Below are 26,359 nucleotides of genomic sequence, written 5' to 3'. Positions count from 1 at the left end.
GTGGTTACCCATCCTCAGTCTCATTCTTGACTGGGACGTACCTTCCCAGTAAAGTCCAGGCTGACAGCCCCCACCAGAAGTCCCCATCACATACTGTGCACGTGGACTTGTGTGAAGCCTCCTCCTTGCTGACTTACAGAAATGCTCTGAATGTGGTAAAGAATGACCTCATTGCCAAGGTCGACCAGTTGTCAGGGGAGCAGGAGGTGCTGAAGGGGGAGTTGGAGGCTGCCAAGCAGGCCAAAGCCAAGCTGGAGAACCGGATCAAGGAGCTGGAGGAAGAGCTGAAGAGGTGAGGGCTGCGAGGCCTCGCAAGACTGCGCCGCCCCTGCTCTCCCTGAGCCCCCTCCAGCTGTAACCTTCCCACAGGCCCTTCCTTCCCTGTAGGCTTTGTGGGCTCTAGCTCCAGACCCAGGCACTAGGTGGGACCGATTGTCTGCCCCCTCCCAGGCCCACCGGGACAACAGGGTCCTGTCCAGTATGCCCCTTCTGTAGATGGTGGCACAGCCTGGCTGCAGCTCTCACCCCATTCCTCCACTCAGAAGAATCCAGGCAGGGAGCAGGATCCTTCGGCTGCCCCAGTACCCTATAAACCCTTCACTCCACAGCCCTCTGATCAGGCAAGGTCAAACTGCACAGTCAGCTGGGAGTCCTGGACCTGGGCCCCAACCCTTCTATGTAGGAGGGGTGGTATGAGCATGGCGTGGGATCAGGTCAGCCACAGACTGCCTGCCCAGAGTGTCCCTCGACTTGACCCTTGCCTTCATTCACCTCTCCCTTGGCCAAGCTCAGTCTGGACTTCAGGGTGTACTTGGGTGAACTGGCTGGAGAGTCCAGCACCCTCTGTGGGATGAGCCTGAGCATTCTGAGGCCCTGGTCGGACCCTCAACCCGCCTGCTTCCTCCCGCCCCTACAGAGTGAAGTCAGAAGCCGTTATCGCCCGCTGCGAGCCCAGAGAAGAGGTGGAGGATGTAAGCAGCTATCTCTGTACAGAATTGGTATATTCCACTATTAACCTGCGGGCACGGGTGGGGGGCGCGGGCAGACTCCCTGGGGCTTGGTGGTTCTTCTGGGCCCTCCTCACCTCTTCTGTGGTTCTGAACCTGGTGCTGCCTTCGCCCACACCTACCCCTGTGACTTGAGGGCATCAGCCACCCCTTGGCAGGTGTCACCCTAGAGGGAGACAGCCCAGCCCTTCAGCCCCGTCCTGCCTCCAGGTGGGGCCACAGACGCAGTGCCACCAGCTGTGCTTCTCTAGGCCCACTCAGCCCAGGCGTGGGTGTGCAGGGAAAAGCCCTCTGCAACCTGGGCGGTGGCAGGCCTCAGCTAACGGTCCCCGCTGGCAAACCCCTAACACCTGGGTGAGCGTGGCCTGCCCCCCACCTTTGGAGAGCTGTTGGGGCCCTGGAGTCACACTGGCCCTGTAGCCTCACCAATTCTGGGCTCAGTCGCTTGGGGGCATGGCCAGGATAAAGTGAGCTTGTGTGTCCAGGGATCAAGAAACCTCCTCACACCTTGAGTGAAGGGAAATGCACCTGTCACAGCAGTGCTAAATGAGAGGGCCACGCGCACAGGAGGACCCATTACTGTGCTGACTCCCTGCTCCTGCAGCTTGGCTGGGCCTCCCAGCATATCCTGACACAGCCCAGGCCACAGTTGCAGGGAGCTGAGCATAGAACCCACTCACGTCTCCATGACCTAAGGTGTCCTACTGGCTGTACCTCCCCTAGACTTTTTCTTCTTGTATTTTACCTTGGACTGGGCTCCCTGTACTCTCCCTGTGGTATCAGAGATTGTCCCAGGTGCCCAGGGGCTTGTAAGAAAGGTCACCAGTCCTCAAGTATTATGTGTCGTTCTGGGGAAAAGTCATCCATGGTGGGGCCTGGGTAGACTCACTGTCCCTCTCTCCCCGGCTCACACTCCTGCATCACTGCCCAAAGATCAGCAGGATTTGGCACTTGAATCTGCCCACACCTGGAGGCTGGGTCCCCCACCCAGGTGGCAGGCACCCCAAGGAGGAAGCGAGGTGTGCTCGACCAACCCCTGGCCCTCCCTCCTTGCTGAACCATGGTGCCTCTCCCTTCTGCAGGACAAAATCCCCATGGCCCAGCGCCGCCGCTTCACGCGTGTGGAGATGGCCCGTGTGCTCATGGAGCGGAACCAGTACAAGGAGCGGCTGATGGAACTGCAAGAGGCTGTGCGGTGGACTGAGATGATCAGGTGGGTCCTGTTGCCGCCTCCCCACAGTTCCCAGAGAAGCCCCCAGCTCCACTTTTAGCTGTAGTCTCTGAAGGAAGCACATGCGACTATCCTGCAGGGTGGGCTTGGGGTGACCCCCGCTGCACCACTCTCCCGTGAGAGGTGGGAAGGACCCTGGTGCTCCCTGTGGCAGCCTGTAGGGTCTCAGGCTAGGAAAACAAGAGGCCCAGCGAGCTCCTCTCCACATTCTCCCCGCAGAGCATCCCGAGAGCACCCATCTGTCCAGGAAAAAAAGAAGTCCACCATCTGGCAGTTGTGAGTGGGGCGCCCTGGGGAGGGGGCTGGCAGGCTCCCTGCCGCCACTACTGCTCACCCACCGTGTCTCCACTGGCAGCTTCAGCCGCCTCTTCAGCTCTTCCTCCAGCCCTCCTCCAGCCAAGCGGTCCTACCCCTCTGTGAACATCCATTACAAGTCGCCCACCACCGCCGGCTTCAGCCAGCGCCGTAGCCATGCCATGTACCAGATCTCGGCAGGCAGCCGGCCTCTGGAGTTCTTTCCTGACGAGTGAGTGTCCCTGGCCTCCACTGCCCCATGGCCTGTGAGGCAGGGGCCAGTGTGTCCTGGGCAGGCCCCTACTGGCTTCTCTGGAGAGGGGCCTCCAGGCGCCGGGTCCCGCCCCCGGTGTGTTTTGCTGATTTACTCTCAGTGCTGTATTCCAGCAAATCCGTGGCAGAAACTTGCTCCTTGGTGGCTGTTGCCTTTGGCTGTGCCCAGGCTCATGAGTGTCTCTAGCCATCTCGAGCTCATCTACAGTAGAGACCCACTGACCAGGCCTCTGCCCCCACCTGAAGTGTAGGGCTCTGCCAGCTGAGCCCCAGCGCCCCAGGCAGCAGAACAGATTCCAGGACAGGAAAAGGTCACACCCCATGCCGAGGAAAGCCATCCTACTGCCTGATGGACACCCAGTGGCCCAGAAAAGGCCAGGGCAGACCCGGGAAGGTTCACAGGCATGGTGGCTCCCTGTGGGGCAGTGGGTTTGCAGGCCTCACACAGGCTGCTCATCTCGGACAGAAGCATGACCTGCCATTCCTCCCCCCCAGCGACTGCACGTCTTCTGCCCGGCGGGAGCAGAAGCGGGAGCAGTACCGCCAGGTGCGCGAGCACGTCCGCAACGACGACGGGAGGCTGCAGGCCTGTGGCTGGAGCCTGCCCGCCAAATACAAGCAGGTGCGGAGCGCGCAGCGCCGTGTGCAGGCGGGGCTGGGGAGGGGTCTGGTGAGCAGTGATCAGAGGGTGGCAGGCCTGTGGCTGGAGCCTGCCCGCCAAATACAAGCAGGTGCGGAGGGCGCAGTGCCGTGTGCAGGCGGGGCTGGGGGAGGGGTCTGGTGAGCAGTGATCAGAGGGTGCCAGGCAGCGCCACAGTGGAGCAGGGCAGAGCCAGGGGCAGAGGGCACATGGCATGGGCTGGTTTGGCGCCCATCCCCTTGGCCAGACCTGGACAGATCTGGAGCTATTAGGAGGAGCCTGCAGCTCCTGCTTCGCAGTGCACTCTAGGCCCATCCAGGTTACCAGGATGGGAACCTGAGCCTGGTGCCCACAGCCTCCCTACTTGATTGCAGCTGAGCCCCAGCGGGGGCCAGGAGGACACAAGGATGAAGAATGTGCCTGTCCCAGTGTATTGCCGCCCTCTGGTGGAAAAGGACCCCACCATGAAGGTGAGCCTGGAAGACCCCGCCAGATTAAATGGGGCCCAGGAGGCTGGTGGCGGAGCGGCACACTCAACCCCAGCACCCTGTCTTTACAGCTGTGGTGCGCCGCTGGGGTCAACCTGAGTGGGTGGAAACCGAGTGAGGAAGACTCTGGCAGTGGAGTCAAGCCAGCGCCAGGCCGCGACCCCCTGACCTGTGACCGGGAAGTGGAGGGCGAGCCCAAGAGCAACCATTCATCTCCTGAGAAGAAGAAGGTGAGCATGGTGGCCAAGGCGTGGTCCTGTCTCCCCACCAGGCACCCACTGCGGGCTAGCCCGAAGTGACAGAACTAGGGGGCAGCCAGGGTGGTGCCACCGGTGAGGCTGGGTGCCAAGATCCCCGCCATGGGCAGGCCTGGCCATGCTCCCTCCTGGCTCTCACGGGCCCCCAGGAAGATGCTTGGAGCTGGGGGAGGGGCTGCTGAGCACGGGAGGAAGGTGGAGAGCTTCACACTGGAGTCCAAGGTGTAGTTCTGCGTCCCGTCCACGCTTGACTTGAGCATCAGTGGTGTTAACCCTCAGCGCTCATGGTCGGCCTCTTGAAAGTCTAGATGTGGTTCTACACCACAGGACAGCTGTGTAGCCTGAAGGTGGTCCAGGCTAGACCTTGCCAGATCCTGGGAGACTCCCATGACCTGCTGTTGCTTTCGGGGTGGCGCAAGCCCTGATTTCCTGTGCTCTGAACAGGCAAAGGAGACCCCTGAGACGGACGCCACCTCCAGCCGGGTGTGGATCCTCACCAGCACCCTGACCACCAGCAAGGTGGTGATCATCGACGCCAACCAGCCGGGCACTGTTGTGGACCAGTTCACCGTCTGCAATGCCCATGTCCTGTGTATCTCCAGCATCCCCGGTGAGCCCTGGCCCTGCTCTGCTGGGCACTGCCCAGCTGGGATGGCACTCAAGGGGGTGGCTCTTCCTGTTTACAAGGGGTGACTACGAGATAAGTAAGCAGGGATGAGAAGACTGTAGGGAATGTGAGTGGCCAGGCAAATGCCTAGAGGCTGGTGCTGGTAGGAGTGGTGCATGCCTCTAATCATCCCGGTACTCGTACTCCAGAGGCTAAGACAGGAGGATGGGAGTGAAGGGGAGCTGGGCATGGTGGTGTTGACACCCAGGGTCTCAGCAAGTTCAAGGCCAGCCTCAGCAACCTAGCTGTGTCCAAATAAAAAATGAAAATAGGGCTGAGGGTTAGCTTGGAGATAGAATTTCCTGGATTTAATCCCCAGCAAAACACTCACACACACACACACAGACACAATCACACACACAGACACAATCACACACCATACCAGGAACATGGCATATACCTGTAATCCCAGTACTTGGGAGGCTGAGCCAGGAGGATCTCAGGTTCAAAGACAGCCTCAGCAACTTAGTGAGACCCTGTTTCAAGATTTAAAAAGCCGGGCGTGGTGGCGCACACTTGTAATCCCAGCATTTGGGAGGTTGAGCCTGGAGGATCGCGGTTCGCAGACAGCCTCAGCTACTTAGTGAGGACCTTTGCAACTCAGTGAGACCTGTTTCAAAATAAAGAATAAAAAATAGGGCAGAGGGTGTAGCTTGGAGGTCAAATGCGTCAAATGCCTCTGGATTCCATCCCCAGACCCGCAAAAAAAAAAAAAAAAAAAAGATTAAAAAATAAGCCGGGCGTGGTGGCACACACTTGTAATCCCACTTGGGAGGTGGAAACAGGAGGAGGATCTGGGAGGTGGAAACAGGAGGAGGATCGCGCAGGTTCGAAGCCAGCTGCACTGGCTTACAAGACCCTATTTCCAAATAAAAAGTATAAAATAGGTCTGGGAGCTCGGAGGTAGAAGGGCTTCCAGGAAACCCAGTACCACCAAAAAATAAATAAGCCTGGGGTGTGGCTTAGAGGTAGAATACCCCTGGGTTCAATATCTATTACCAAAAAAAAAAAAAAAAAAAAAAAAAGGAGGAAGCTTGCCAGTGGTGTGTTCTGCTAAGTGCTGGTTCTGAGTGATAGGAGAGCTCTAGGTCACGCCCAGCTAATTGGAAGTGGGAGTGTGAGAGGCTGAGAAAGGAGGATTACAGGTTCAAGGCCAGCCTCAGCCACTTAGCTAGGCCCTTCACAACTTAGACCCTGTTTCAAAATAAAATAGGGCTAGCCGGGCATGGTGTGCATGCTTGTAATCCCAGTACTTGGGAGGCTGAAACAGGAGGATCATGGTTTACAGCTAGCCTTAGCTACTTAGTGAGGCCCTCTGCAACTCAGTGAGACCCGGGCGTGGTGGCATACACTTGTAATCCCCGCGCTTGGGAGGCTGCTACAGGAGGATCACACAGGTTTGAAGCTAGCCTCAGCTGCTTAGTGAGGCTCTCAGCAACTTAGTGAGACCCTGTTTCCAAATAAAGTATAAAATATTTTATACTTTATTATATTACTTAGCCTGGAGGTAGAAAGCCTCTGGGTTCCACCCCCAATGCCACAAAAAAAAAAAAAAAAAATAGGGCTGAGGGTATAGCTTGGAGGTCAAATACCCTGTATTTCATACCCAGTACCACAAAAAATAAAATAGGGCTGGGGTGTGGCTCAGAGGTAGAATGTCCCTGGGTTCAGTCCCCAGTACCAAAAAAAAAAAAAAAAAACAGCGACAGTGGGGATGCCATGAATGGATCAAGGGGCAGGTGCTTGCCTTGCATACACGGGCCATGGGTTCCATCTCTAGCACTGCAAAAACAAAAACAGAAGCATTGGGTAGCCACAGCATGGGCCAGATGGAAACATCACTCAAGCCAGTCTCAGTGAGACTTAGTGAGGCTCTCAGCAACTTAGTGAGACCCTGTTTCCAAATAAAGTATAAAAATGTAGGTCTGGGAGTATAGCCTGGAGGTGGAAAAGCCCCTGGGTTCCATCCCTAGTACCACAAAAAAAAAAAAAAAAAAAAAAAAGGAAAAAGAAAACATTTCCTTGTACAGAACGTAAACCTCTAGTTGGGCCCAGATACCACTGCCTGGCTGAGGGATGCCTGGGGTTGGGTGCGGGGCTGGCTGCACCAGCCTCTGACTTCCTGGACCAGCCATAGCACCGTGAGGAAGAAGGGTGATGAGGGCCTGGCGGGTCTCTGGTCTGTAGCATCGGGGCCATTTGCTGAGATGTCCTTAACTCCTTAGAGTTCACTGGGGTCTGTCACAAGATTAGGAGTTGAATGCTCCAAGGACCAGAGCCTCACTACTGCCCCCTCAACCTAGGAGCCCACCAACAGGAGCTTGTTGGCCTCCCAGGCTAAGGGGTGTCAGGGGCCAGGTGCTGCTGCGTGTGCAGGCTGGGCTGGCTGCGAGCAGAGCTGGGGCAGCTGGGAGGCAGCAGAAGCGGGTCTTGGCCGTGGAGTGGCCCTCCCCAGCCTCCACCGGGAACGAGCTCTGGTGCGGCCTTGCAATATGGGGTTCCTCAGCATGGGCTGATGAGCTGTAACTCTTCTCCCCAGCTGCCAGTGACAGTGACTATCCCCCCGGTGAGATGTTCCTGGACAGTGACATGAACCCTGAGGACCCCAGCACTGATGGTGTGCTGGCAGGCATCACCTTGGTGGGCTGTGCTACCCGCTGCAATGTGCCACGGAGCAACTGCTCCTCCCGAGGGGACACCCCAGTGCTGGACAAGGGGCAGGGTGAGTCTTGGGCACTTTCTCCTCTCGGTCCTCTGCAATCCTCCATCTTGGCCCAGCCGAGCTCACTTCTTCCATAGGAGAGGTGGCTGCCACTGCCAACGGGAAGGTCAACTCATCCCAGTCCACAGAGGAGGCCACAGAAGCTACGGAGGTGCCAGACCCTGCGCCCAGCGAGCCGGAGGCAGCTACAGTGAGGCCCGGGCCCCTCACAGAGCATGTCTTCACTGACCCAGCCCCTGCCCCGCCGTCCTGCACCCCACCTGGCAGGTGAGCTCTCTCTGGTTGGAGAGGAGACTGGTGAGGGAGGGCAGGGCCTCGGGGTAGGGGGCAGGCACGGGCTTCTACAGGCCACCCTGGAGCCAGAATCCTTCCCCCAGTGAAGACGGGCCAGAGCCTGACCACAGCAGCGTGCAGCCCCAGCCGGAGCCCAGTGGGGACCCCTCGGTGGCAAGCACCAGTGCCGCACCTACCATGTGGCTGGGGACCCAGAATGGCTGGTAAGCTGGCTGGGGCCCGGGGTCAGGGTGGGTCCACCCTCAGGAGCTGCTTCCCACGGTGGCCGCCTCCCACAGGCTCTACGTGCACTCTGCTGTGGCCAACTGGAAGAAGTGTCTGCACTCCATCAAGCTGAAGGACTCGGTGCTGAGCTTAGTGTATGTGAGCCCAGCCAGGGGCCTTCGGGAGGGTGGGTGCTCGTGGCCTGGCCATCTGAGCCTGGCTCACCCTCGTCCCATTCCAGGCATGTCAAAGGCCGCGTGCTGGTGGCTCTGGCAGACGGGACTCTGGCCATCTTCCACCGTGGTGAAGGTAAGGCCTGGCAGTCCTATCAGGACTGGCTAAAAAGGCTTTCTGTATCCCAGGCCATCCTTAGCCTGGCAGTGGGCCCTCCAGCCCCACCCTGTGAGCAGAGGTAGACTGGGCCGGCCTAAAGGTGTCACGGGCTCTCTCCAGATGGCCAGTGGGACCTGAGCAACTATCACTTAATGGACCTGGGTCATCCACACCACTCCATCCGCTGCATGGCTGTGGTATACGACCGTGTGTGGTGCGGCTACAAGAACAAGGTGCACGTCATCCAGCCCAAGACGATGCAGATCGAGGCAAGTGCTGGCCAGCCTGGGGCTCCAGGGAGGGAAGGGGAGTTACCTTTGCACAGGCCACGGGGTAGGTGAAGGAAGGGCAGCCTGCCTCTAATGTGCATCCTTGAAACAGAAGCCGAGAACACGCCTCCCCGCTGCCCTGCAGCTCTGCCTTCTCCCAGGTGCTAGATGAGAGGCTGGCATGGTGGCTAGGGGGCCGTGGCTAGTCAAGCTCCCTTCCCTCTTCTCTTCTGCCCCCCGCCCGCCTCTGTTGATGGGCTGCCATGGCCCTGCAGAAGTCATTCGACGCCCACCCGAGGCGGGAGAGTCAGGTACGGCAGCTGGCCTGGATTGGCGACGGGGTGTGGGTGTCCATCCGCTTGGACTCCACCCTGCGGCTCTACCACGCCCACACCCACCAGCACCTACAGGATGTGGACATCGAGCCCTATGTCAGCAAGATGCTGGGTAAGGGGCTGGCCAGGTTGGGAGCCATGGAGACACCCAGCGAGGGCCATGCCGACCCTCCTCTCCCGTCCCCCTGCAGGAACCGGCAAGCTGGGCTTCTCCTTCGTGCGCATCACGGCCCTCCTCATTGCGGGCAACCGCCTCTGGGTGGGCACCGGCAACGGAGTCGTCATCTCCATCCCCCTGACTGAGAGTGAGTGAGGTCTGCCCCTGCCGACCCCTCGGGTTCTCAGGGAGGGTGGGCTCAGAAAGGCCACAGCCAGGAGGGCCTGGAACACCCTGGCGACACCCAGACAGCCTCCTGCCTCTCCTTCCCCAGCCGTGGTCCTGCACCGAGGCCAGCTCCTGGGGCTCCGAGGTAAGTCCAAGCACAGACGCAGCCTAGGCGGCACTGTCCTGCCCTCCCTAGCCTGCAGGAAGCAAGGTTGCTCAACCATCTCTGGCCCCCTGTCTCTAGCCAACAAGACATCCCCGACTGGAGGGGAGGGGGCCCGCCCAGGGGGCGTCATTCACGTGTACGGGGACGACAGCAGCGACAAGTCAGCCAGCAGCTTCATCCCCTACTGCTCCATGGCCCAGGCCCAGCTCTGCTTCCACGGGCACCGTGATGCCGTCAAGTTCTTTGTCTCAGTGCCAGGTGAGGGCCTGCCCCACCTCCGCCTGTCAGAGCCCTGCAGGGAGGCAGCTGTCCTGAGGCCCCTCTGCCCTGTGACAGGGAACGTGCTGGCCACCCTCAATGGCAGTGTGCTGGACAGCCCGTCCGAGGGCCCCGGGCCTGCTGTGCCTGCCACCGACACAGAGGGCCAGAAGCTGAAGAACGCGCTGGTGCTGAGCGGCGGGGAAGGCTACATCGACTTCCGCATTGGTGAGGGCATCTGCTGGGGACAGGCCCCGGGGGTGGCAGGCAGGAGCTCCCTCTCACGGCTGCGAACTCCCCAGGGGATGGAGAGGACGATGAGACAGAGGAAGGCGCGGGGGACATGAGCCAGGTGAAGCCCATGCTGTCCAAGGCGGAGCGCAGCCACATCATCGTGTGGCAGGTGTCCTACACCCCAGAGTGAGGCCACCCCTCCCCACCCTGCCTGATGCCAGTGTGTACATAGGACCCCTGCCGGCCTGCCCTCTGCCTGTTCCCCGGGCAGCCAGGCACCCACCTGCCCCTCTAACCTCTCAACTTGCAGCTTTCACCTGAGGTCCAGGCCCCCAAGTGGCAAGGAAAGCACCCCTGCTGATGTGGGTGATAAGGGTCGCTGGGAGGGACACAGGGAACGGGTGACATTCCCACCAGGGAGGGGAAGGACCTCTGAAAACACCCTCCCCCAGCATCTCCTGGCCAGTACCCAGCCCAGCATCCTCAAATCCCAGGGGCACCTCAGGGCTGGAACAAGGCAGGATCCAGGTGTCCGTGGGCAGCCTCTGCAGGCGGCCCTGGCACCCCAGAGCAGGAGCAGGGGCTTCATACTGCCAAGTCTTCCCGCCCTGAGTCCACTTGCTTTGCATGCTGCCTGTAGGGGTGGGCTCCTGTCTCCCAGGCCCCTCCTCTCCATGAGGGAGCCAGGCCCAGTGACCACCCTGTGCCCAGGGACGCGGGTTCAGGCTGCCTGGGCTCCAGCCGGCCCTGTCTAGACTCCCCCAACCCCGAACTCTGTCCCCCGTCCCCACCAAACCTCCCCCAGGATCTGGCATGAAAGCTTGGGGCCAGGCTCCCTGGGCCAGTACCTTCCGATGCCCTCAACAAGCCAGGTGCTCCTTAACCTGGAGCCCAAGGTCACCCAGCCCCTTACTGACCCATTACTCCAGGCTCACTGGGCCCAAGACTTAGCTTGGAGAAGCAGGACCCTGTAGTCCTCCTCTCCTGGAAGCCCTTAGGGTGGAATTTCTCAGGCTGCCAGGGCAGGCCCAGGCCTCAGGAAGGGGAGGCCTTTTGGCCTCTCCTGGGGTCAGTCCTAGGATGCAGGTTCAGCCTCAGGTTGATGGGGGATGGTGTGCTCCTGGGGCCTGTCTCCTGCACAGGGCTCCCAGGAGCCCAGATCCCAGACGTGTACCAAGTGCCTAGGGCTGCCCGCTGTGGCCTGTTCCCTGGAGAGCAATCGACAAGAGGCTAAGAGGCTGCCAAGCGGAAGCCAGAAGGCCTGTGGTGGGTGGGCACCACCCTGGGCTGCCCTCGCTGGCCTACCCCCGCCTTCCCGAGCCCAGGCCTTACTCCTGCTCCCAGAGGCACTGACCAGGGCAGCCGGGCCCCGCTGCCCACCCCTCCCACCAGAGAAGCACAGATCTGGGGAGCTGTCCCAGAGCCCAGCTGGCCACCGCAGCCTCATCACGCTGCCACCCGTCCACTGTGATGTATGTCCCTTGTCTGTTCCCACTGGAGCTTGAAGTGACGGGTTAGCTGGGTGGGTGCAACAGGAGGACGGGGCCGGGCACGCTTCTCCTCAGGCTTTGGCCCTGCAAGTGAACCCACATACCCGCTCTGTATGTAATAAACGTCTTAACACCTCTGTGTACGTAACTGTGTCCTTGGGTCCAAGCCAAAGCACACTTGGGTTTTCTTCAGTTTAATTTTTTAAAAAAGGCAAGGGAGCTGGGGGTGTCCTTCCACACAAACTGGGTGGGCTGCGGAGGCAGCTTCCCTCAGTAGTAGATGTCTCCAGGTCCATGCCAGGCTGGTTGGCTTGCTTGTACCCACGGCCCTGTGCAGAGGCCAGCTCAGCGGGGCACCCATCGGCTCACCACCTCAGGCTGGCTACTCATACAGCCAGTGCCCCGCGCTGTCCTCCCAGCACAGGAGCTCGTCGGCGCGGAACCACAGCGCGATCTCTCGGCGGGCGCTCTCCACCGAGTCGCTGCCGTGAATCACGTTCCTGCGGGACCAGCGCGTGAGCGGGCGCCCGGGGCTGAGGCCGCAGCACGGGCAGGGAGGTGGGCGCACGCGGCCCTTACTTGCCAACTTCCACGCAAAAGTCCCCGCGGATGGTGCCAGGCGGGGCGTCCACCGGGTCGGTGGCCCCGATGAGGGCCCGCGAAGCGCGCACGACATCCAGCCCCTGCCACACCTGGGCGCGGGAAGCGGGCCGGTCAGCGCAGGGGCGCGCCCGCCGCGGCCCGCCCGCCGGCCGGCCGGCCCGCACTCACCATGGCCACCACGGGCCCCGAGCCCATGTACTTGATCAGGCGGCCGTAGAAGGGGCGCCCGCGCAACTCGGCGTAGTGCTCGCGCAGCAGCTCCTCGGAGGCCTGGGGGACAGGACGGCGGCCGGCGCTGGGCCTCGCCCGCCCGCCCGCCGGCCGCGCCCCGCTCCGCCCCGCACCCTCGCACCTGCACCAGCTTGAGCGCCACCAGCTTGAAGCCCTTCCTCTCGAAACGCCGCACGATCTCGCCCACCAGCCGCCGCTGCACGCCGTCCGGCTTCACCGCCAGGAAGGTGCGCTCGTGCACGCCGCTGCAGGCTGCGGGCCAGGTCAGCTCGGCCGCGGCGCCCCGCCCGCCCGCCCGCCCGCCCGCCCGCCCGGCGCGGGCCCGCGCTCACCCGCCGGGAAGAGGTGGGCGAAGATGGTCAGCGCCAGGCAGATCATGGCGGCGGCCTGGCCGGAGAGGGCGGGGGCGGGGCCTGCGCTTCGGAGCCGCGCGGGCGCGCTGGGGCCCGGACGCCTCCCCGCGGCCGCCGCCCGCCCCTGCACAGCCGCCGCCGCGCGCAAAGAAGCCACGCGCGAGCTACTTGCAGAGTTTATTCCCAGGCACAGAACGGGGAGGAGGGCAGCCGGGGCTGCGGCCGCGGGGCCTCCCGGGCCGCTCGCCCTCAGCGCGGCCCCGCGGGCGGCCTGCGCGCCTCGGGGCTCCTCCGGGGCCCCCGCTTCGCGGGGTAGTCCCAGGGCTGCTCCTGGGCCCGCTGCAGGCTCAGCTCGGGCTCCGCGGCGCTGGCGTCCCCGTCCTTCCGTCGCTGGGCGAGGATCATGGCCCGGAGCAGCGGCGGGTAGGGCACGGGGCGCGGGCCGGGCTCCGGGCCGGGCGCGAACGCGGCGAAGGCCTCCTCCTCGTGCCGGGGCACCAGCCGCCAGTCGTGGTGCATGGCGTGCTCGATCTCGCGGGGCTCCCGCTCCGTCCTCCCTGCGGAGGCAGGCAGGTTGCCGCGCCCGCGGCGGGGCCCCCGCCGCCGCCCGCCCCAGCCTTACCTCTGAAGGTCAGGAGGCCCCAGGCTTTCCCGTGGTCCAGGCTCTGGGGAGCAAAGGGGAGGTCAGCGCAAAGGGGCTCGCCGCGCGCGCGGGGGGCGGGGGCGGGCGGGGGGGGCGCGCACCTGCGCCGTGTAGTCGGGCCGCACGCGCGTCAGGCGCCAGTAGCACGGCTCGTCGTGCTGCCACAACCAGGACTTGCGCGTGACGAGGCGGCCCAGGCCGAAGAGCGGGAGGCGGGCGAGCAGCTGCAGCAGGCGGCTCTCGCGGCGCGCGTCGGCCCAGGCGCGCACCGGCAGCTGGCGGCCCGAGCGCGGCCGCGTCAGGCTCTCGTAGTCCAGGGCGTACAGCTGCGAGTCGCGCGGCCGCTCCCGCTGCTCGCGCAGGGCGCGCACGCGGCGGGCCAGCTCGGCGATCAGCCGCGGCCGCACCTTCTTCCGCGCCATGGTCGAGCCCGCGCCGCCCGCCCGGCCGGAAGCCAGCGCGCCCCGAGTCCGGCTCGCCGGAAGTCGCCGGTGCGCGTGGCAAAGGTGTCCGGGTGTGAGCGGAAGTGGAGGGGAGGCCGGGCCATGGCAGGGGCAGGGCCCGGGAGGGCCGCCGGTGCGCGCCGGGGTCGAGGCCGGAACCCGCGGCGGCCTCCGACCTGGGAGGTCTCGGACTCGGATGCCGAGGACGCCGCCGCCGCCGCGGAGGCCGGCGCCAGGGCCCGGGACGCGGCGCGGGCGCGCAGGGCGGTGGCCGAGGCCCGGAGACCCGAGCGGGTTCTGAAGTGCCTGGCGGTGTGCGTGGACCCAGGTGCCCGGGACGCGGGCGGAGGGACGGGCGGGCTCGGGCGGGAGCCCGGCGAGGTGCCGGCGCCGAGTCGTGCGGCTGGCGCCCCGGGGCCTCGCGGGGAAGGGAGGCGTGACCGAGCTGTCCCCCGCTGCCCAGCCGTGCTGGAAGATGCTGGTGCGGACATCCTGATGGAGGCGCTGGGCACCCTGGGCTGTGAGTGCCGCAGCGCCTGGCCCGCAGCCTGCAGTGGAGCGGGGTGAGGTCCGACCCTCTTCCCCGCTGTGCGAGTGGCCCCGTCATGCCCGCTCAGCCCTGGCCCTGATTCCCAGCCCTGGTCCTAGAGTTCACTGGTACAGCGGTCTGGAAAAACAGATGCCCGGGCGTGCAAGTGTGGGGGGAACGTTAAGCCAGTCTGCCGGCATGAAGCCAGAATCCAGCTGCTGTCCAAGAATGTTCTGTCCCCACTGAGGCTGGAGTCAGTTTCCTGCCACCAGTCAAGCTTCCTATGTCGGTGCTGGCCCCGGCCTCGTGGGCTTCTGGAGAGCTGTGCTGTTGGGGTCGGGACTTGGCTGTGGTGGGAGCCTTAGGGCCGCTGGACCTCTCAGTGTTGTCGAGAAAGCCCGCAGCACCCGGTGTCCCCATAGGCATCTGCTGAGCTGTGGGCTGCAGGTGAACAAGAACTGCTGCTGCTGCTGGAGCCTGAGGAATTTCTGCAAGGCGCTGCCCAGCTGACCCAGGTCTCAGGAGAGCTTCCTTCCTTCATCCCGAGGGGCTGAGTTTGCCAGCCAGTGGCACTCTAGAGGAGAGGGACACAGGGTGGGATGATCTGGCTGGGTGCTTTCCTGGCACAGAGGGAATGTACAGGGCCCCTGGGAGAGCTGGGAGTCAGGACTAGTGAACTGAGGAGAGAGCTTGGGCTGAAACTGTCCAGGTAGGGCTGGGCCGATTGTGGGGTGTACCTGGAGTTGCTGGCGGCCCAGCCCATGCCCAGCTACTCAGCCTAAGCTAGGGGAGAAACAACGCCCAACTGATGTTTGCCTAGAGCGTAATCACCCCTTTGCTGGGCTCTAGTGCTAGAGGGTCAGCATCTGTCCAGCACCTGCTGGGTGCCAGGTAAATGTCAGGCTGGGGCACAGAGGTGGGCCAGAAACCAGGTGTACTCCTCAGCCCTCTGTGGAGGCGTCCAGCTGGTTTTCTCAAGACTGCTGGCTGGGCAGAGGAGGAGCTTGCTGGCTCTCCTCTGCTATTCTTTCTGCGACCTGGCTGTGGCCTGGTGGTCCTTGGCCCCATGGCCACGGCTCCTGTAAGCAGATGTGCCCCATGTTCTTGTCTTCAGGCATCAGATCCACACTCTTCAGTGCCCTGGATTTCTCCTGAGAACCCTGCTCGCCTCCATCTGGCTGTCATTGGGCTGGATGCCTACCTGTGGTACCATTTCCCCTAACGCCCTTAGTGGGGCTGGCTGAGCTGGGTTTTCCAAGGAAGGTAGGGGGTGGTTGGAGAGGCTACTGTTTCTCAGCTAATCCCACTGTCCTGGGCAGCCCAGGCAGAGGCAGACTTGAGGGAGGGGCTGAAGTGGTGCTGGTCACCTCTACTCAGGTCTTGCCAACCCAGTGCCCAGGATATACAACAGATGGAGAATCCAGAAGCGGCCCGGGCCAAGGAGGTCCTCAGCTGGCCCGAGGTGGAGGAGGTGAGAGCTGGTCTGGGATGGTATGGCTCCTGGCATGGTTGGGCGAGGGGTCCCCCAGGGGCCCTCTTTCCTGCCCACACCACGCTTGCCCTTCCCAGGCTGTGGTGCTCCTGCAGCTCTGCGCAGACCTGGATGTGCTGCTGGCAGCCTCATGGCAGGAGCTGAGTCAGCACGTGTGTGCCTTCACCAAGGCCCTCGCCCAACGCCCCTCCAAGTAGGTGCCCTGCCCAGGGCTGTGTGAGGGATGGGACCCCTGGGTACCTCCCAGGAGCAGAGCTGAGGGGGTGCAGGAGAGGCAGAGGCTCCACAAGGCCCCCTGCCCTTTCCTCCTGTAGGTGGCAGCGGGACCCCTGGGCCTTGCCCTTCTGCACGGCAGGACGCTGGGCTGCAGGCAGCCTGGTGACCAGAGACGGTTCCGGGCTGCGGGGAGTGTGGTGGAGACAGATCAGGCAGTTTAACCGGGTCAGCCCTGCCGTGGCAGATGCTGTCGTCGCCGCCTTCCCGTCCCCCCGACTCCTGCAGCAGGTAAGTCCTGACCCCCTCCTCTCAGGCATGGAGGCCAGGCCTGAGGTCCACCTGCTCATGCCCATGCCTGCCCTAGGCACTCCTGGCCTGCAGCACGGAGCAGGAGCGCCTGGGCCTCCTGGCTGACCTCCCTGTGAAGGCCAGTGAAGGCAGACAGCCCCACAGGGTGGGGCCTGACCTCTCCCGCCGCATCTGCCTCTTCCTGACCACCACCAACCCTGACCTCCTGCTGGACCTGGGCTGCTGAGCACACCTGAGTGGCCCAAGAGGCTCCCCTCCTGCCCACCACAGGGACTGACCAGAGGGCTAGCAAGGGAGCAGGGCCAGCCCAGCCTTCTCCCTCAGCCTGGCCAGTGAAGCCTGAGCTCGGGGAGGGTGTTCAAGCAGGAGAGTCAGGGCCTGCAAGCAGCAGAAGGGCTTGGGGAAGAGACTCTTGGCACCCTGGCAGGAGGGAAGCCTGGAGGGCAGTGTGCCCAGCTCTGCGGTCAGGAGGGCCACAGGGCAGCACCTCGACAGCTGGGGGCCGCTCCCCCAGGAAGAAGCAAATCTCAGGGAGAAACCAGGCCTGCCCTCCCAGGCTGCTGGGCACAGCCAGACTCTGCAGGAAGAAAGCACGATGCCAGGAGCCTGGGCCTTTTTAATCAGTGTGGACTCTTTAATCTTAATGCTGTGCGTAAGACATAAATCCTAAGTGCTAGTTAGGAGCACCTCTGACAGGACAGGAGCAGACGACATGCAAAGTCAAGAAAAACAAAGGTCCTGCCGACGGAAGAGCGGAGTCCGCCAGGGCCCTCTCCTCCAGGCAGCAGAGGCCCACAGTGCAGGTCCATCAGTGCTCGGGCCACCACTTGGAACACTAGGAAGGAGACTCAGGACAGACGTGGCTGCTTCCCCGCCTAGGGCGAGCAGTAGAGGGGCCTATGCCTTGGAGCCCTTGCCAAAAGGACCATCCTGCCTCAGGAGAGATGGACAGCCCAGCTGGCTTCGGTCCAGCTCTTCCCTCCTGCTGGCCTGCAGGTGGCAGTCCCAGCCAGAGACAGCTGTCACTGAGAAGCCAGTCAGGTCCTGCGGCAGCGCTTCCTGGGGCAGGGCCTGGCCTCAGGGCCGTGGGAGCTGGCCGGGGCCGCCCTGGAGGAGGGCACGGGGGACTTGCGGCGGCTGCAGTTCATGCTCAGGACCCAGCCCAGCTTGTCATGCAGCACCTGCTTGAGGCCGGGCGGCAGGGGCAGGCCCTCGAGGGTGTCCCCGGAGTGTGGGCGCAGCTGGCGCAGGCGGGAGCAGCAGAGGTACTGCAGGGAGGTGGCGCTGGCGCAGGCGCGGATCACCTTCATGCTGCTCCTGGCTGCTGTGGAGCACACCATCGGGTAGAACCTCCTATTGCGAAGCCGGGTGGCCGCCACGCCTGGAGGGAGACAGACCGAGCGCCGGGTGGGTGGCTCGAAAGCAGGAAAGGGCCCGGCCGCAGGGCAACCCAGGCGGCTGGCCAGGAGACTTCCGCCTGGCCTCTGACTGTCCCACCTCTGAAGGCCCGGGACCTCGGGTCCACGTGGCCCACCTGGGGCAGCTGCAGCCTGTAGACGCCCTTCTCTGACCAGGTGAGGTGAGGGAGCTGCACCCAGAAGGACCCTCACCTATGCACTTCCTGTTCTTGAAGAAGGTCAGCGTCCCGTGCCAGGTGTCCAGGTGCACGCCGATGATGGAGCCCTGGCCGAACCTCGAGGAGAAGCTTGTTTTGTCTCCCTTGTGGTGAAGGAGCCCTGCGGAGCAGACTGGGTGAGCCCAGGAGCCATCTGCCACAGTGCCTTCCCACCTGGCCGTCATGGCCCCTGGGCCACACGTACCTGTGTAGGAGAGGCCCCAGCTGTCCTCATCCCTGCCTAGCAGGCTGCAGAACGTGTGGTGGTACTTGTCCAGGTCCACATCAGACGTCCCGATGCCCACCATCTGCAAACAGCAGGGCTGGGAGACGGCTGCCTGGGCCCGGGGCTGCCCTCAGGCCAGTGTACTTACCATGTCGGTGCCATAGACAGGCGAGGTCATCTTGATCTCCCAGAAGTGCTGGCCCTCTCCCAGCTCCTTGGTGCCCCGGATGGCCGCAGTTCCACAGCTGTACTCCATGTGGAAGCTGACCTTGCGGTTGTCACAGCTCAGCAAGGTGGCTGAGGACTTATTCAGGTCGTCCCAGACCCAGTCGAAATCTGCAGGGTGGACAGACCGGATTCACCCTGTGCACCCAAGGCCTCCCTCACCTGCCCTCCCCCAGAGGCCTACGCAGCACCCACACTCATCCTCCTCCCCGCAGCGGCAGTCCTTGCCACGGTGGGCCGTGTGTAGGCTGCTGCAGAAGGTGGCCTCACTCTGGCCCTCACAGTCACAGAAGGACTCTCCAGTCACAGGCACGGCGCTGGGGATGGACGGCGGCAAGGACGAGTACTCGGGGTCAGAGTCTGAGTCACTGTGCTGAGAGAGGAAGGCAGGCTGTTCCCACCAGTGGGCTGTCCCTTTCCCCGTCAGCCCAACTGGTCCCAGCAGAGGAGGACTGGGCTCCAAGGACTCCCTGGAGCCAGCGCACAGCAGTTCTCAGTGCTGACACAGCCTGGCACAGGACCTGGTCGGGCCTTATCGCCCATTTCTGCACAGCCAGGGGCTCTGAATGTCTAGGGCAGGCATCAGCAGCAGCCTGCAGCCTCTGCAGCTCCTAGGTCTCAGAGAAGCCACAGGCCTGGCCCAATAGCAAGGTCTGAGGCAATCCTAATGGAGACTGAGTGGGCCTCCCCACAGACAGGCTCCTCCTTGTGGGGCCACCATGCCTGCCGTGGCTTAAATCTTCGTCAGGAGAAGGCCCAGGAGACTCTCCTGCAGAGGTGCAGCACACTTGTGTTGCCGCGCTAAAAGCAGCATCAGTCAGGACTCCATCCGCCTGCAAAGGGCCCTGTGGCTCGAGTCCTGGGGCCCTAGGTTGGCCTGGTGGTCCAACAGCCTGCAGTGGGCACTGCTCACTCGCTGCGCCTCCCCTGGAAGCATCCAGTTGGCCCCCAACGAGCCTTTCCAGGTCCCTTCATCCTCCAGGACGTTTTTCACATTTGATTTCTGCCCCCTCCTGCTAGAGCATGAGATCCAGAGGGGGCCTACTCCAGGTTTCTTTCCTGCCATCCAGGGCATGTGGACTTACAGTAGCTGAAGCATTCATTCATCTGCATCAGACACACCCAAGGGGACACGGGCCAGCACCCTATAAATTCATGTCCTGGGTGTTGCCTGGGGTGGGGGTCCAAAAACAGGAGCCAGAAGAGGAAATTCAGTCAGCCTCAAGGGGAACATGAACAGCTGCTCTACCTGGAGACAGGTGTGCCCAGAGGACACTTCATTGGTGTAAAAGGGGGGATTCCCCAAAGCCAGGGCAGGCCCACTGAGTCAAGAGCCAGATACGCACGCTGAGGGGAAGCAAACCTGCCCTGCTGGCAGCTGAGCACTGGGGTGGAAGGGAGGGAGGTGTGTTCTTCAGCATCTCAAGCTGCTCACTAACACCCACCGCCTGCCCACACACGTGCTGCAGGCCATTAGGTGACAGGACACGCAGCACGCATGCGTCACACTGACTCCACAGCAGCGAGCCCGAGGGCAGGGACACAGGGACACACCGTGTGGTCAGCAAGAGCCAGAGACACGGCAGGAATGCAGGTGGCCTCGAACCCAGGAGGCCCAGGAAGGGTTCCGGATGCCGCCAGGCAGGCCAGTGAGCGCAACGGGAGCCGGGCAGCGGCTGAGCCTCACTACAGTACGGGGTGGCAGTAACAGCGGCCACCCCATCAGGCACGGAGGCCACACACCCAAAGGACTGGTCACTGCAGAGATGGGCACAGGTCTGTCAGAAGCAGCTGAGCCTCTTCTGTCCTCCCTGGCTTTCCTGGGCCTCTCAGGGAGCCTGAGCAGGGGAAGGCGTGGGAAGTTTAACCTTAAAGAACCACAGTTCCTCTTCTGCACGCGTACACCAATGTGGGACAAGTCCTCATACTACAGAATAAGCACTGAGGAGGACAAACAGCAGCAGCTACCTCTGAATACCGCGGGCAAGCGGCAAGCCAGGGACAGTCTCCACACGGCACTTTCACTTGAGACAAGGAGGCTATCTTCTTGTGTGTTCCAAACTCCTGTTACCCCAGGCTGTGTACCTTATTAACCCAAAGATTTTTTTTTTCAGTACTGGGGGTGGAATCCAGGGGCATTCTACCTCTGAGCTACACCTTTAACCCTGTTTTTTATTCTTTATTTCAAAACAGGGTCTCACTGAGTTGCAAAGGGCCTCGCTAAGTAGCTAAGGCTGTCCACGAACCGCGATCCTTCTGTCTCAACTTCCCAAATGCTGGGATGACAAGCGTGCACCACCACGCCTGGCAACCCAAAGAATCTTCATAACATAGCAACCCCTCGGACCAGCCACATCCACCTTGCCACTGAGACCTACCTGCCCATCGGAGTCGTAGCCCCTGTTAGTAGTACCTGCCAGAGCCACTGCCCTGGCATCTGCATCTCGGCGGGCTGCACTCAGGACGAAACGCCATGCCCTGCTGCTCCGGGGCCGCCTGGCCATGTTGGAGAGGACCTGGAATAAAGCAGGTTTTAAGCCAGAGAGACACTGAACACACCAGAGCCTGTCCCAGGGCTCCCCACACCTGCCCTGGAACTTGACAGGCTGGCCACAGCCACCCAGAGCGGGTCTTGTGGCCTCAGGCTGAGCAGGGCTCTGGACTGAGCACAAGCCTGTACCTGGCTCCAGTATCTGAGCACCCTGATCAAACCAAGGGAGATGGTGTGGAACACCACCCAGGCACCCATGACTGAAGACACCTCTCAGCCCATCTCGAGTTCAGCACGGGAGCCCAGCTGCCCCTCAGGCACCTCACACCGGGCTTGCTCCTCCTCCACTGTCCACTTTGACAAATGGAATTTCCAACCTCTGGTTCCTCATGCCAGAAACACGGCAGTCATCCATCCCTGGCACTCCTTCCTTCCCATCACACCTGAGGCGTCTCCACTCATGATCTCCTGGACCACAAGCTCCTCTTCCGCCTCGGCTCCTCCACGTTCGAGTCAAGCTCTTTTTCTAAACATTCTTAAAGTCTGTTCAGGGTTTGCCATTGTTCTTGGAGTAAAATGTAAGCCTCTGCGAGGAACAACCCTAGTCGTTGCCTGGGTCCAGCGGCCAGCTCTTGTCCTGGTTTTTGCCCGAATGCCTCCCGACGCCACTTTCAGCCCCAGGCTGCCTCCTGCACTGCCCCACCTGTCCCGGCCACCCCAAAAGGGCCGAGCGCCCGGGCCTGCACCGCAGTCCCCGGCCCTGGCCCTGGCTGCGAGCCGCACAGAAGCACACAGTGTACGCCGAATGAATGGCCCGGCGGGCTGCCCGGGAACCAGGCGGAGGGTGCCTCGTCGCGCCCGCGGCTCGGGGCTCCGGGCGTTGCTGCAGGCAGTGCCAGACCCTGCGGCCCCCAGCCGGGGCTTCGGTGCTCCGCCTCGGGAACAAAGGGCCGCAGGCCTGACCGCCCGCAAGGTCAGCACGCCGCCACCGGAGCCGAGTCGGCCAGGCGCCGCTCACCTGCCGCCGCCGCAGCCGCGCTCAGCCAGCCGTGACCCACTTTCCGCTCGGGCCGGGACGTAAACAATCCCCGCCCCTGCGCCGCATTGGCCCGGCGGGCACGCCCGGCCCGGCTTCGCGAGGGGACGGGTCTCGGAAGACACGGCTGTTGCCGAGAGGTTGCAAGGCCTGTCAGTCTTGATACGACCTTCCCATTGGTCGCGACTTGAGCCAGAGGCGAGACTCGTAGGCTCATTGGGCGAAGACACGGAAGTAGGTCCGGTCTGTTACGTCATCTGCTCCGGAACCTACGGGCCTCGCTCGAGAACTCCTCGGACGACCTGATTTGCTGCGGCTAACGGATCTGAGCCTATCAAAAGGGACTAGAGGGCGGGTTCGCGCCGCCCATTGGTTCAAAGGCTCCTCTCTCTAGATGTAAGCAAACGGCCCGCGGGAGGAAGCGAAGGAACCCGCGGGCACAGCTGACGGCGGAATGGAGGAGGTGGCGGGTGAGCGAACGTGAAGCGGCCGGCTGGCCGGCTGGAATACCAGTGTGGGACGGGGCAAACTGGCCAGGGGTTCCTGTGCCACCTGGTAGTGCGGTGCAGCGACTTCCTTGCCTGCACCCTGCTGGGCGGCGGCCGAGGACCCCGGAGCATCCTGTGGCCGCCCTGGCCCACTCGGTTTCTTGCGGCACGCCCCTCCGGCGGCCGGGAGCGCGGCTGAGCCAGTCATGTGACCGATCCCTCGCGCGGGGTCGTAGCTGCTCTTGGTCCTCCGAGCACGCTGCCTTCCCCTGAGAAATGGGGGCCCAGGACCGAGGGCCGCCTCTCAAGACCCCAGAAGAGGAGATAGGGGAGGGTGTGCGGTCTGCCTTCAGCTCGCCGTGCCACGTGACAGTAACAAAAATCCTGTTACTTTCGTCGGCGTCCCATAGGAATGGGACAGTTTTAGGCAGCAGTTTTAGGATTTTGTCACCAGTATGTAAGCTCTGACACGTGCGTGTACTATAAAGAGAAGTTGGAGAGGATGAGACAGGATCGCTGGTTCGAGGCCAGCTTCAACAACTTAGGACCTGTTTCAAAACAAAAATAACAAGGCTGGGTGGGCGTGGTGGCGCATGCTTGTAATCCTAGCATTCCGGAGGCAGAGACCAGAGGATCGCGGTTCGGGGACAGCCTCAGCTATTTAGGGAGGCCCTTGCAACTCAGTGAGACCCTGTTTTAAAAATATAAAAGGACTAAAACCTAGGAATAGACGTGTACCTCGGAAGTAGAATACCCTTCAATTCAATCCATAATAACACACACATACACAGTCGAGAGTCAGACATAGGTGCACAATCTTGTAATCCTAGTACTTAGGAGTCTGAGATAGGAGGATCACAGGCTCGGGGCTTGTCTCAGCACTTAGGAAGATTCTGTTGGAGAGCTGGGCATGGTGGCACAGACTTGTAATCCCAGTACTTGTGAGGCTGAGACAGGATTGCAGGTTCTTGGCCAGCCTCAGCAACTTGTGAGGCCCTCCACAACTTAGACCCTGTTTCAAATTAAAGAATAAAATAGGGCTGGGGATATAGCTTGGAGGTAGGATGCCCCTGGGTTTCATCCCCAGTCCCACAAAAAAGAAGGAAAAAAAAAAGAGTTGGAAGTGTAGCTCAGAGATAAAACACTCTTGGATTCATCCCCAGCACCCGGGGTGGGGGGGTTGGGGTACCTCCGCCTTCAGTGGCTCTGCTTGAAGCAGGAGTGGGTATAGGTCAGGTCTGGGGCTGCTAGAACTTGTGCCTGGGAATCTTGCTCAAGTCTGGGTGGAGCAGGGTTAGCTACTGCCCCAGCTTCAGGACTCTGGCCAAGGGAGATGTTCAGTAACCCCAGGTAAATGGGTGGTGAGGTCTCCTGGGTCCTGGGGGTCCTTGACCCCCAACTTTCTGTTCCTCACTAGACCCCGGGAATCTGGCGGGTGTGCGGCACATCGTCCTCGTCCTCTCAGGAAAGGGGGGCGTCGGGAAGAGCACCATCTCCACGGAGCTGGCCCTGGCTCTGCGCCATGAGGGCAAGAAGGTGAGCCCTGCCCCCGCGGGCAGTAACACTCCACTCCGGCCTGTCTGCCTCCGGCTCCAAGCCTTTGCCTCCCGCCTCCTTGCAGGTGGGGGTCCTCGATGTGGACCTGTGTGGCCCCAGCATCCCACGCATGCTCCGAGCACAGGGCAAGGCCGTGCACCAGTGTGACCGCGGCTGGGTGCCTGTCTTTGTGGATCAGGAGCAGAGCATCTCCCTCATGTCCGTGGGCTTCCTGCTTGAAAACCCAGATGAGGCTGTGGTGTGGAGAGGCCCCAAGAAGAACGGTAACACCTCGCAGGGGCCGGGAACAGCTGTCTGCCTTCCCCAGCCAGCCCCACGGCGCACCGCGTGAGAAGGCTTCAGAGCCAAGCATGGTGCTGCACACCTGTGACCCCAGCTAGAGGGTCACAAATTTGAGGCCAACCTGGGCAACTTGGCAAGATCCTGTCTCAAAAAAATTAAAAGGAAAGGGATGGGGGTGTGGCTTAGTGGTAGAGCACCCCTCGTTTCAGCTTCCATCCCCCCAGAAACAGCCCCCAAGGACACTGGGGCTGTCTTCCCGCCACGCCCACAGTCACTGCTTTTGGGTAAATCGGGAGAGCCAACCTTTCCAGCCCGGAGACTTGGCCTCTCCCTGAGCCGCTCCCACTGCTCACTGGCAAGCAGTCGGCACACGGCATCCAGGGCACCCAGCCGGCCGTCCTGGGGCGCGATGCTATGAGGTGCGGTGCGTGGCCCCAGTGGGTGCCCTGGTGAAGCTGACAGCTCTGTTGTTCCTGCCCCCAGTACCCTCCCAGGCCTCCCAGCGTGTGGGGTGGGGGCATGTGGCGGCCCCCGCGTTGGCAGAGCAGCAGGTACCATTCAGTGGCCTCATCACAGTTGCTGGGGTGATCGTCAAGTGCCAGGCAGCAGTGGCTCCTGGACGGCCAGCCAGGCACTCCACTGCCGCCTGGAGCTGGAGGACTGGGTGCAAGCGCCCCAGCGGGATCTTGGCTCCTCTTGAGTCCCGGCCTTAGCAGGAGTCAGCTGCCAGCCCTGAGCGATGGCTGCTATGGGTGGGGGCTGGGGCGGCACAGTTCCTGCTGCCTCCTGGGGCCCCGCTCTTGCCCTGACTGCCTCATGCCATGGCGGGCACCCCTAGCTGTCAGGAGCCTGATGGGACTGGTGGCACATTGTTCTGGATTGGGTGAGGGATCCGTGTAGCACTGCCTGGCTGGCTTACCCTGCCCCTGGTCTTTGCAGCACTGATAAAGCAGTTTGTGTCTGACGTGGCCTGGGGGGAGCTGGACTACCTGGTTGTGGACACACCCCCAGGGACTTCTGATGAGCACATGGCTGCCGTGGAGGCCCTGCGCCCCTGGGGGCCCCTGGGGGCCCTTGTGGTCACCACACCGCAGGTACACCACATCCCCAGCCCTCACGTGGCTTCCCCTGGATGGACCCCTTCTCCCCCACCACAGCTCCTGGCTGCTTGCAGCTGACCAGTCCAGTTGTCTCCCTTGGTGTACAGGCGGTGTCCGTGGGGGACGTGAGACGGGAGCTGACCTTCTGCAGGAAGACAGGGCTGCAGGTGCTGGGGGTCGTGGAGAACATGAGCGGCTTCGCCTGTCCACACTGCGCTGTGAGTACTGGTGGGTGGGCGCCCCTCCCGGGCAGCCAGTAGCTTCACAGGCTGAGATCTGTACCCAAGCCTGCTCCCCAGACCTGCTCAGGCTGTGCCTGGCCCCAGCTGAATCCACACGGCCTCTGTCTCCAGGAGTGCACCAACATCTTCTCCAGAGGTGGCGGGGAGGAGCTGGCCCGGCTCACTGGAGTCCCCTTCCTGGGTGAGTACCCGGGGCCACAGCTGGGCTCCCAGCTTCCCCTCCCGGCCTCTGCTGCAGCTGGGTGCGGGGGGGGGGGGGGGGGTGCGGGGGGGGGAGCGAGCAGGAGCCACGCCTCCTTCCTGTGGGCCGGATGTAGGTGCTGGCGACAGGCTCTTGCTTGTCTCCAGCATGGTGACTGCCAACAAACATGGCCCCCGTCTGCAGCCGTGTCGGGCTGACATCCACGGAGACCCCAGAGGACCCAAGGCAGGACGCGGCCTGTCACTCAGCTTCCACTCTGGGAGGGCCCCTGCTCACCCCGTGCTCTGGACAGGAGTCACAAGAGGCAGGACTTGCCTGCGGCCTGTCGGTCCCACCTCTCCCTGCCCCTTTGTCATCGCAGGGTCTGTGCCCCTGGATCCCGAACTCAGCAGGAGCCTGGAGGAAGGCCGCGACTTCATCCAGGAGTTCCCCAAGAGCCCTGTGTTCGCCGCGCTCACCTCCATAGCCCGGAAAATCCTGGACGGAACGCCCGCTCCGCTCTCCTGACACCGGCCCGCTGCCTGCCGTGGCTCTGCTCGCGGCCTCTCACAACTGGGGGGACAGTTCCTGGACCTAGCGTCCAGGCGGC

General features: G+C 62.4%; 6 protein-coding genes across 12 annotated transcripts in view; 3 read left to right on the top strand and 3 right to left on the bottom strand.

The window, feature by feature from the left end:
- The window catches only part of MAPK8IP3 (mitogen-activated protein kinase 8 interacting protein 3), a gene marked incomplete at both ends in the record, with an annotated part of 45,499 nt that extends 35,312 nt beyond the window's left edge, over positions 1 to 10,187 (top strand). For 5 of the 6 annotated variants that reach the window (XM_080702696.1, XM_080702692.1, XM_080702695.1 and 2 more), the window contains 21 exons: positions 140 to 292; positions 917 to 998; positions 2,090 to 2,220; positions 2,458 to 2,514; positions 2,594 to 2,764; positions 3,301 to 3,427; positions 3,820 to 3,915; positions 4,005 to 4,163; positions 4,635 to 4,800; positions 7,397 to 7,579; positions 7,657 to 7,846; positions 7,957 to 8,076; positions 8,152 to 8,232; positions 8,319 to 8,386; positions 8,531 to 8,679; positions 8,955 to 9,126; positions 9,206 to 9,319; positions 9,446 to 9,484; positions 9,584 to 9,763; positions 9,842 to 9,991; positions 10,066 to 10,187. In XM_080702696.1, the coding sequence (XP_080558822.1) occupies positions 140 to 292; positions 917 to 998; positions 2,090 to 2,220; positions 2,458 to 2,514; positions 2,594 to 2,764; positions 3,301 to 3,427; positions 3,820 to 3,915; positions 4,005 to 4,163; positions 4,635 to 4,800; positions 7,397 to 7,579; positions 7,657 to 7,846; positions 7,957 to 8,076; positions 8,152 to 8,232; positions 8,319 to 8,386; positions 8,531 to 8,679; positions 8,955 to 9,126; positions 9,206 to 9,319; positions 9,446 to 9,484; positions 9,584 to 9,763; positions 9,842 to 9,991; positions 10,066 to 10,187 (2,710 nt within the window). The remainder of the gene's footprint in view (positions 1 to 139; positions 293 to 916; positions 999 to 2,089; positions 2,221 to 2,457; positions 2,515 to 2,593; positions 2,765 to 3,300; positions 3,428 to 3,819; positions 3,916 to 4,004; positions 4,164 to 4,634; positions 4,801 to 7,396; positions 7,580 to 7,656; positions 7,847 to 7,956; positions 8,077 to 8,151; positions 8,233 to 8,318; positions 8,387 to 8,530; positions 8,680 to 8,954; positions 9,127 to 9,205; positions 9,320 to 9,445; positions 9,485 to 9,583; positions 9,764 to 9,841; positions 9,992 to 10,065) is intronic. The other variant, XM_080702693.1, reaches the window with a different exon arrangement.
- Positions 10,188 to 11,869: 1,682 nt separating this feature from the next.
- Positions 11,870 to 12,711, bottom strand: NME3 (NME/NM23 nucleoside diphosphate kinase 3; the record flags this gene model as incomplete). The annotated part of the gene is made up of 5 exons (XM_080704470.1): positions 12,654 to 12,711; positions 12,443 to 12,573; positions 12,259 to 12,360; positions 12,067 to 12,179; positions 11,870 to 11,987 (listed from the first exon to the last, which is right to left on the bottom strand). Exons 1-5 carry the CDS (start codon positions 12,697 to 12,699, stop codon positions 11,870 to 11,872), a joined length of 510 nt encoding a protein of 169 aa, XP_080560596.1. The 5' UTR covers positions 12,700 to 12,711.
- A 212-nt stretch (positions 12,712 to 12,923) lies between these two features.
- MRPS34 (mitochondrial ribosomal protein S34) lies at positions 12,924 to 13,739 on the bottom strand (the record flags this gene model as incomplete). Its single annotated transcript, XM_080704011.1, has 3 exons — positions 12,924 to 13,231; positions 13,297 to 13,339; positions 13,419 to 13,739. The coding sequence occupies 3 exons, from the start codon at positions 13,737 to 13,739 to the stop codon at positions 12,924 to 12,926; spliced, it is 672 nt and encodes a 223-aa protein (XP_080560137.1).
- Positions 13,740 to 13,862: 123 nt separating this feature from the next.
- Positions 13,863 to 16,532, top strand: EME2 (essential meiotic structure-specific endonuclease subunit 2; the record flags this gene model as incomplete). The annotated part of the gene is given in 9 exon segments (XM_080704010.1): positions 13,863 to 14,088; positions 14,224 to 14,283; positions 14,286 to 14,362; positions 14,721 to 14,804; positions 15,404 to 15,504; positions 15,682 to 15,760; positions 15,859 to 15,974; positions 16,096 to 16,285; positions 16,362 to 16,532. Coding segments are annotated over 9 exon segments (1,104 nt in total).
- Positions 16,533 to 17,343: 811 nt separating this feature from the next.
- Positions 17,344 to 21,121, bottom strand: SPSB3 (splA/ryanodine receptor domain and SOCS box containing 3; the record flags this gene model as incomplete). Of its 2 annotated transcripts, none has more annotated exons than XM_080704105.1 (7): positions 17,344 to 17,687; positions 17,917 to 18,042; positions 18,127 to 18,229; positions 18,296 to 18,483; positions 18,568 to 18,745; positions 20,751 to 20,921; positions 21,053 to 21,121. In XM_080704105.1, 7 exons carry the CDS (start codon positions 21,119 to 21,121, stop codon positions 17,344 to 17,346), a joined length of 1,179 nt encoding a protein of 392 aa, XP_080560231.1. The 2 variants fall into 2 exon arrangements, with proteins under 2 accessions (XP_080560231.1, XP_080560232.1); XM_080704106.1 differs by having other exon boundaries at positions 20,751 to 20,888.
- A 1,542-nt stretch (positions 21,122 to 22,663) lies between these two features.
- NUBP2 (NUBP iron-sulfur cluster assembly factor 2, cytosolic) lies at positions 22,664 to 26,277 on the top strand (the record flags this gene model as incomplete). The annotated part of the gene is made up of 7 exons (XM_080704009.1): positions 22,664 to 22,759; positions 23,801 to 23,923; positions 24,009 to 24,207; positions 25,166 to 25,320; positions 25,434 to 25,544; positions 25,680 to 25,749; positions 26,132 to 26,277. 7 exons carry the CDS (start codon positions 22,664 to 22,666, stop codon positions 26,275 to 26,277), a joined length of 900 nt encoding a protein of 299 aa, XP_080560135.1.
- Between the last annotated feature and the right edge of the window lie 82 nt (positions 26,278 to 26,359).

The sequence above is a fragment of the Muscardinus avellanarius genome (assembly GCF_963383645.1).
Source record: "Muscardinus avellanarius genome assembly, chromosome: 10".
In the NCBI taxonomy this organism is placed as follows: domain Eukaryota; kingdom Metazoa; phylum Chordata; class Mammalia; order Rodentia; family Gliridae; genus Muscardinus; species Muscardinus avellanarius.
Note: the sequence above shows the minus strand (reverse complement) of the source record. Positions and strands in the feature narration are given on the sequence as shown.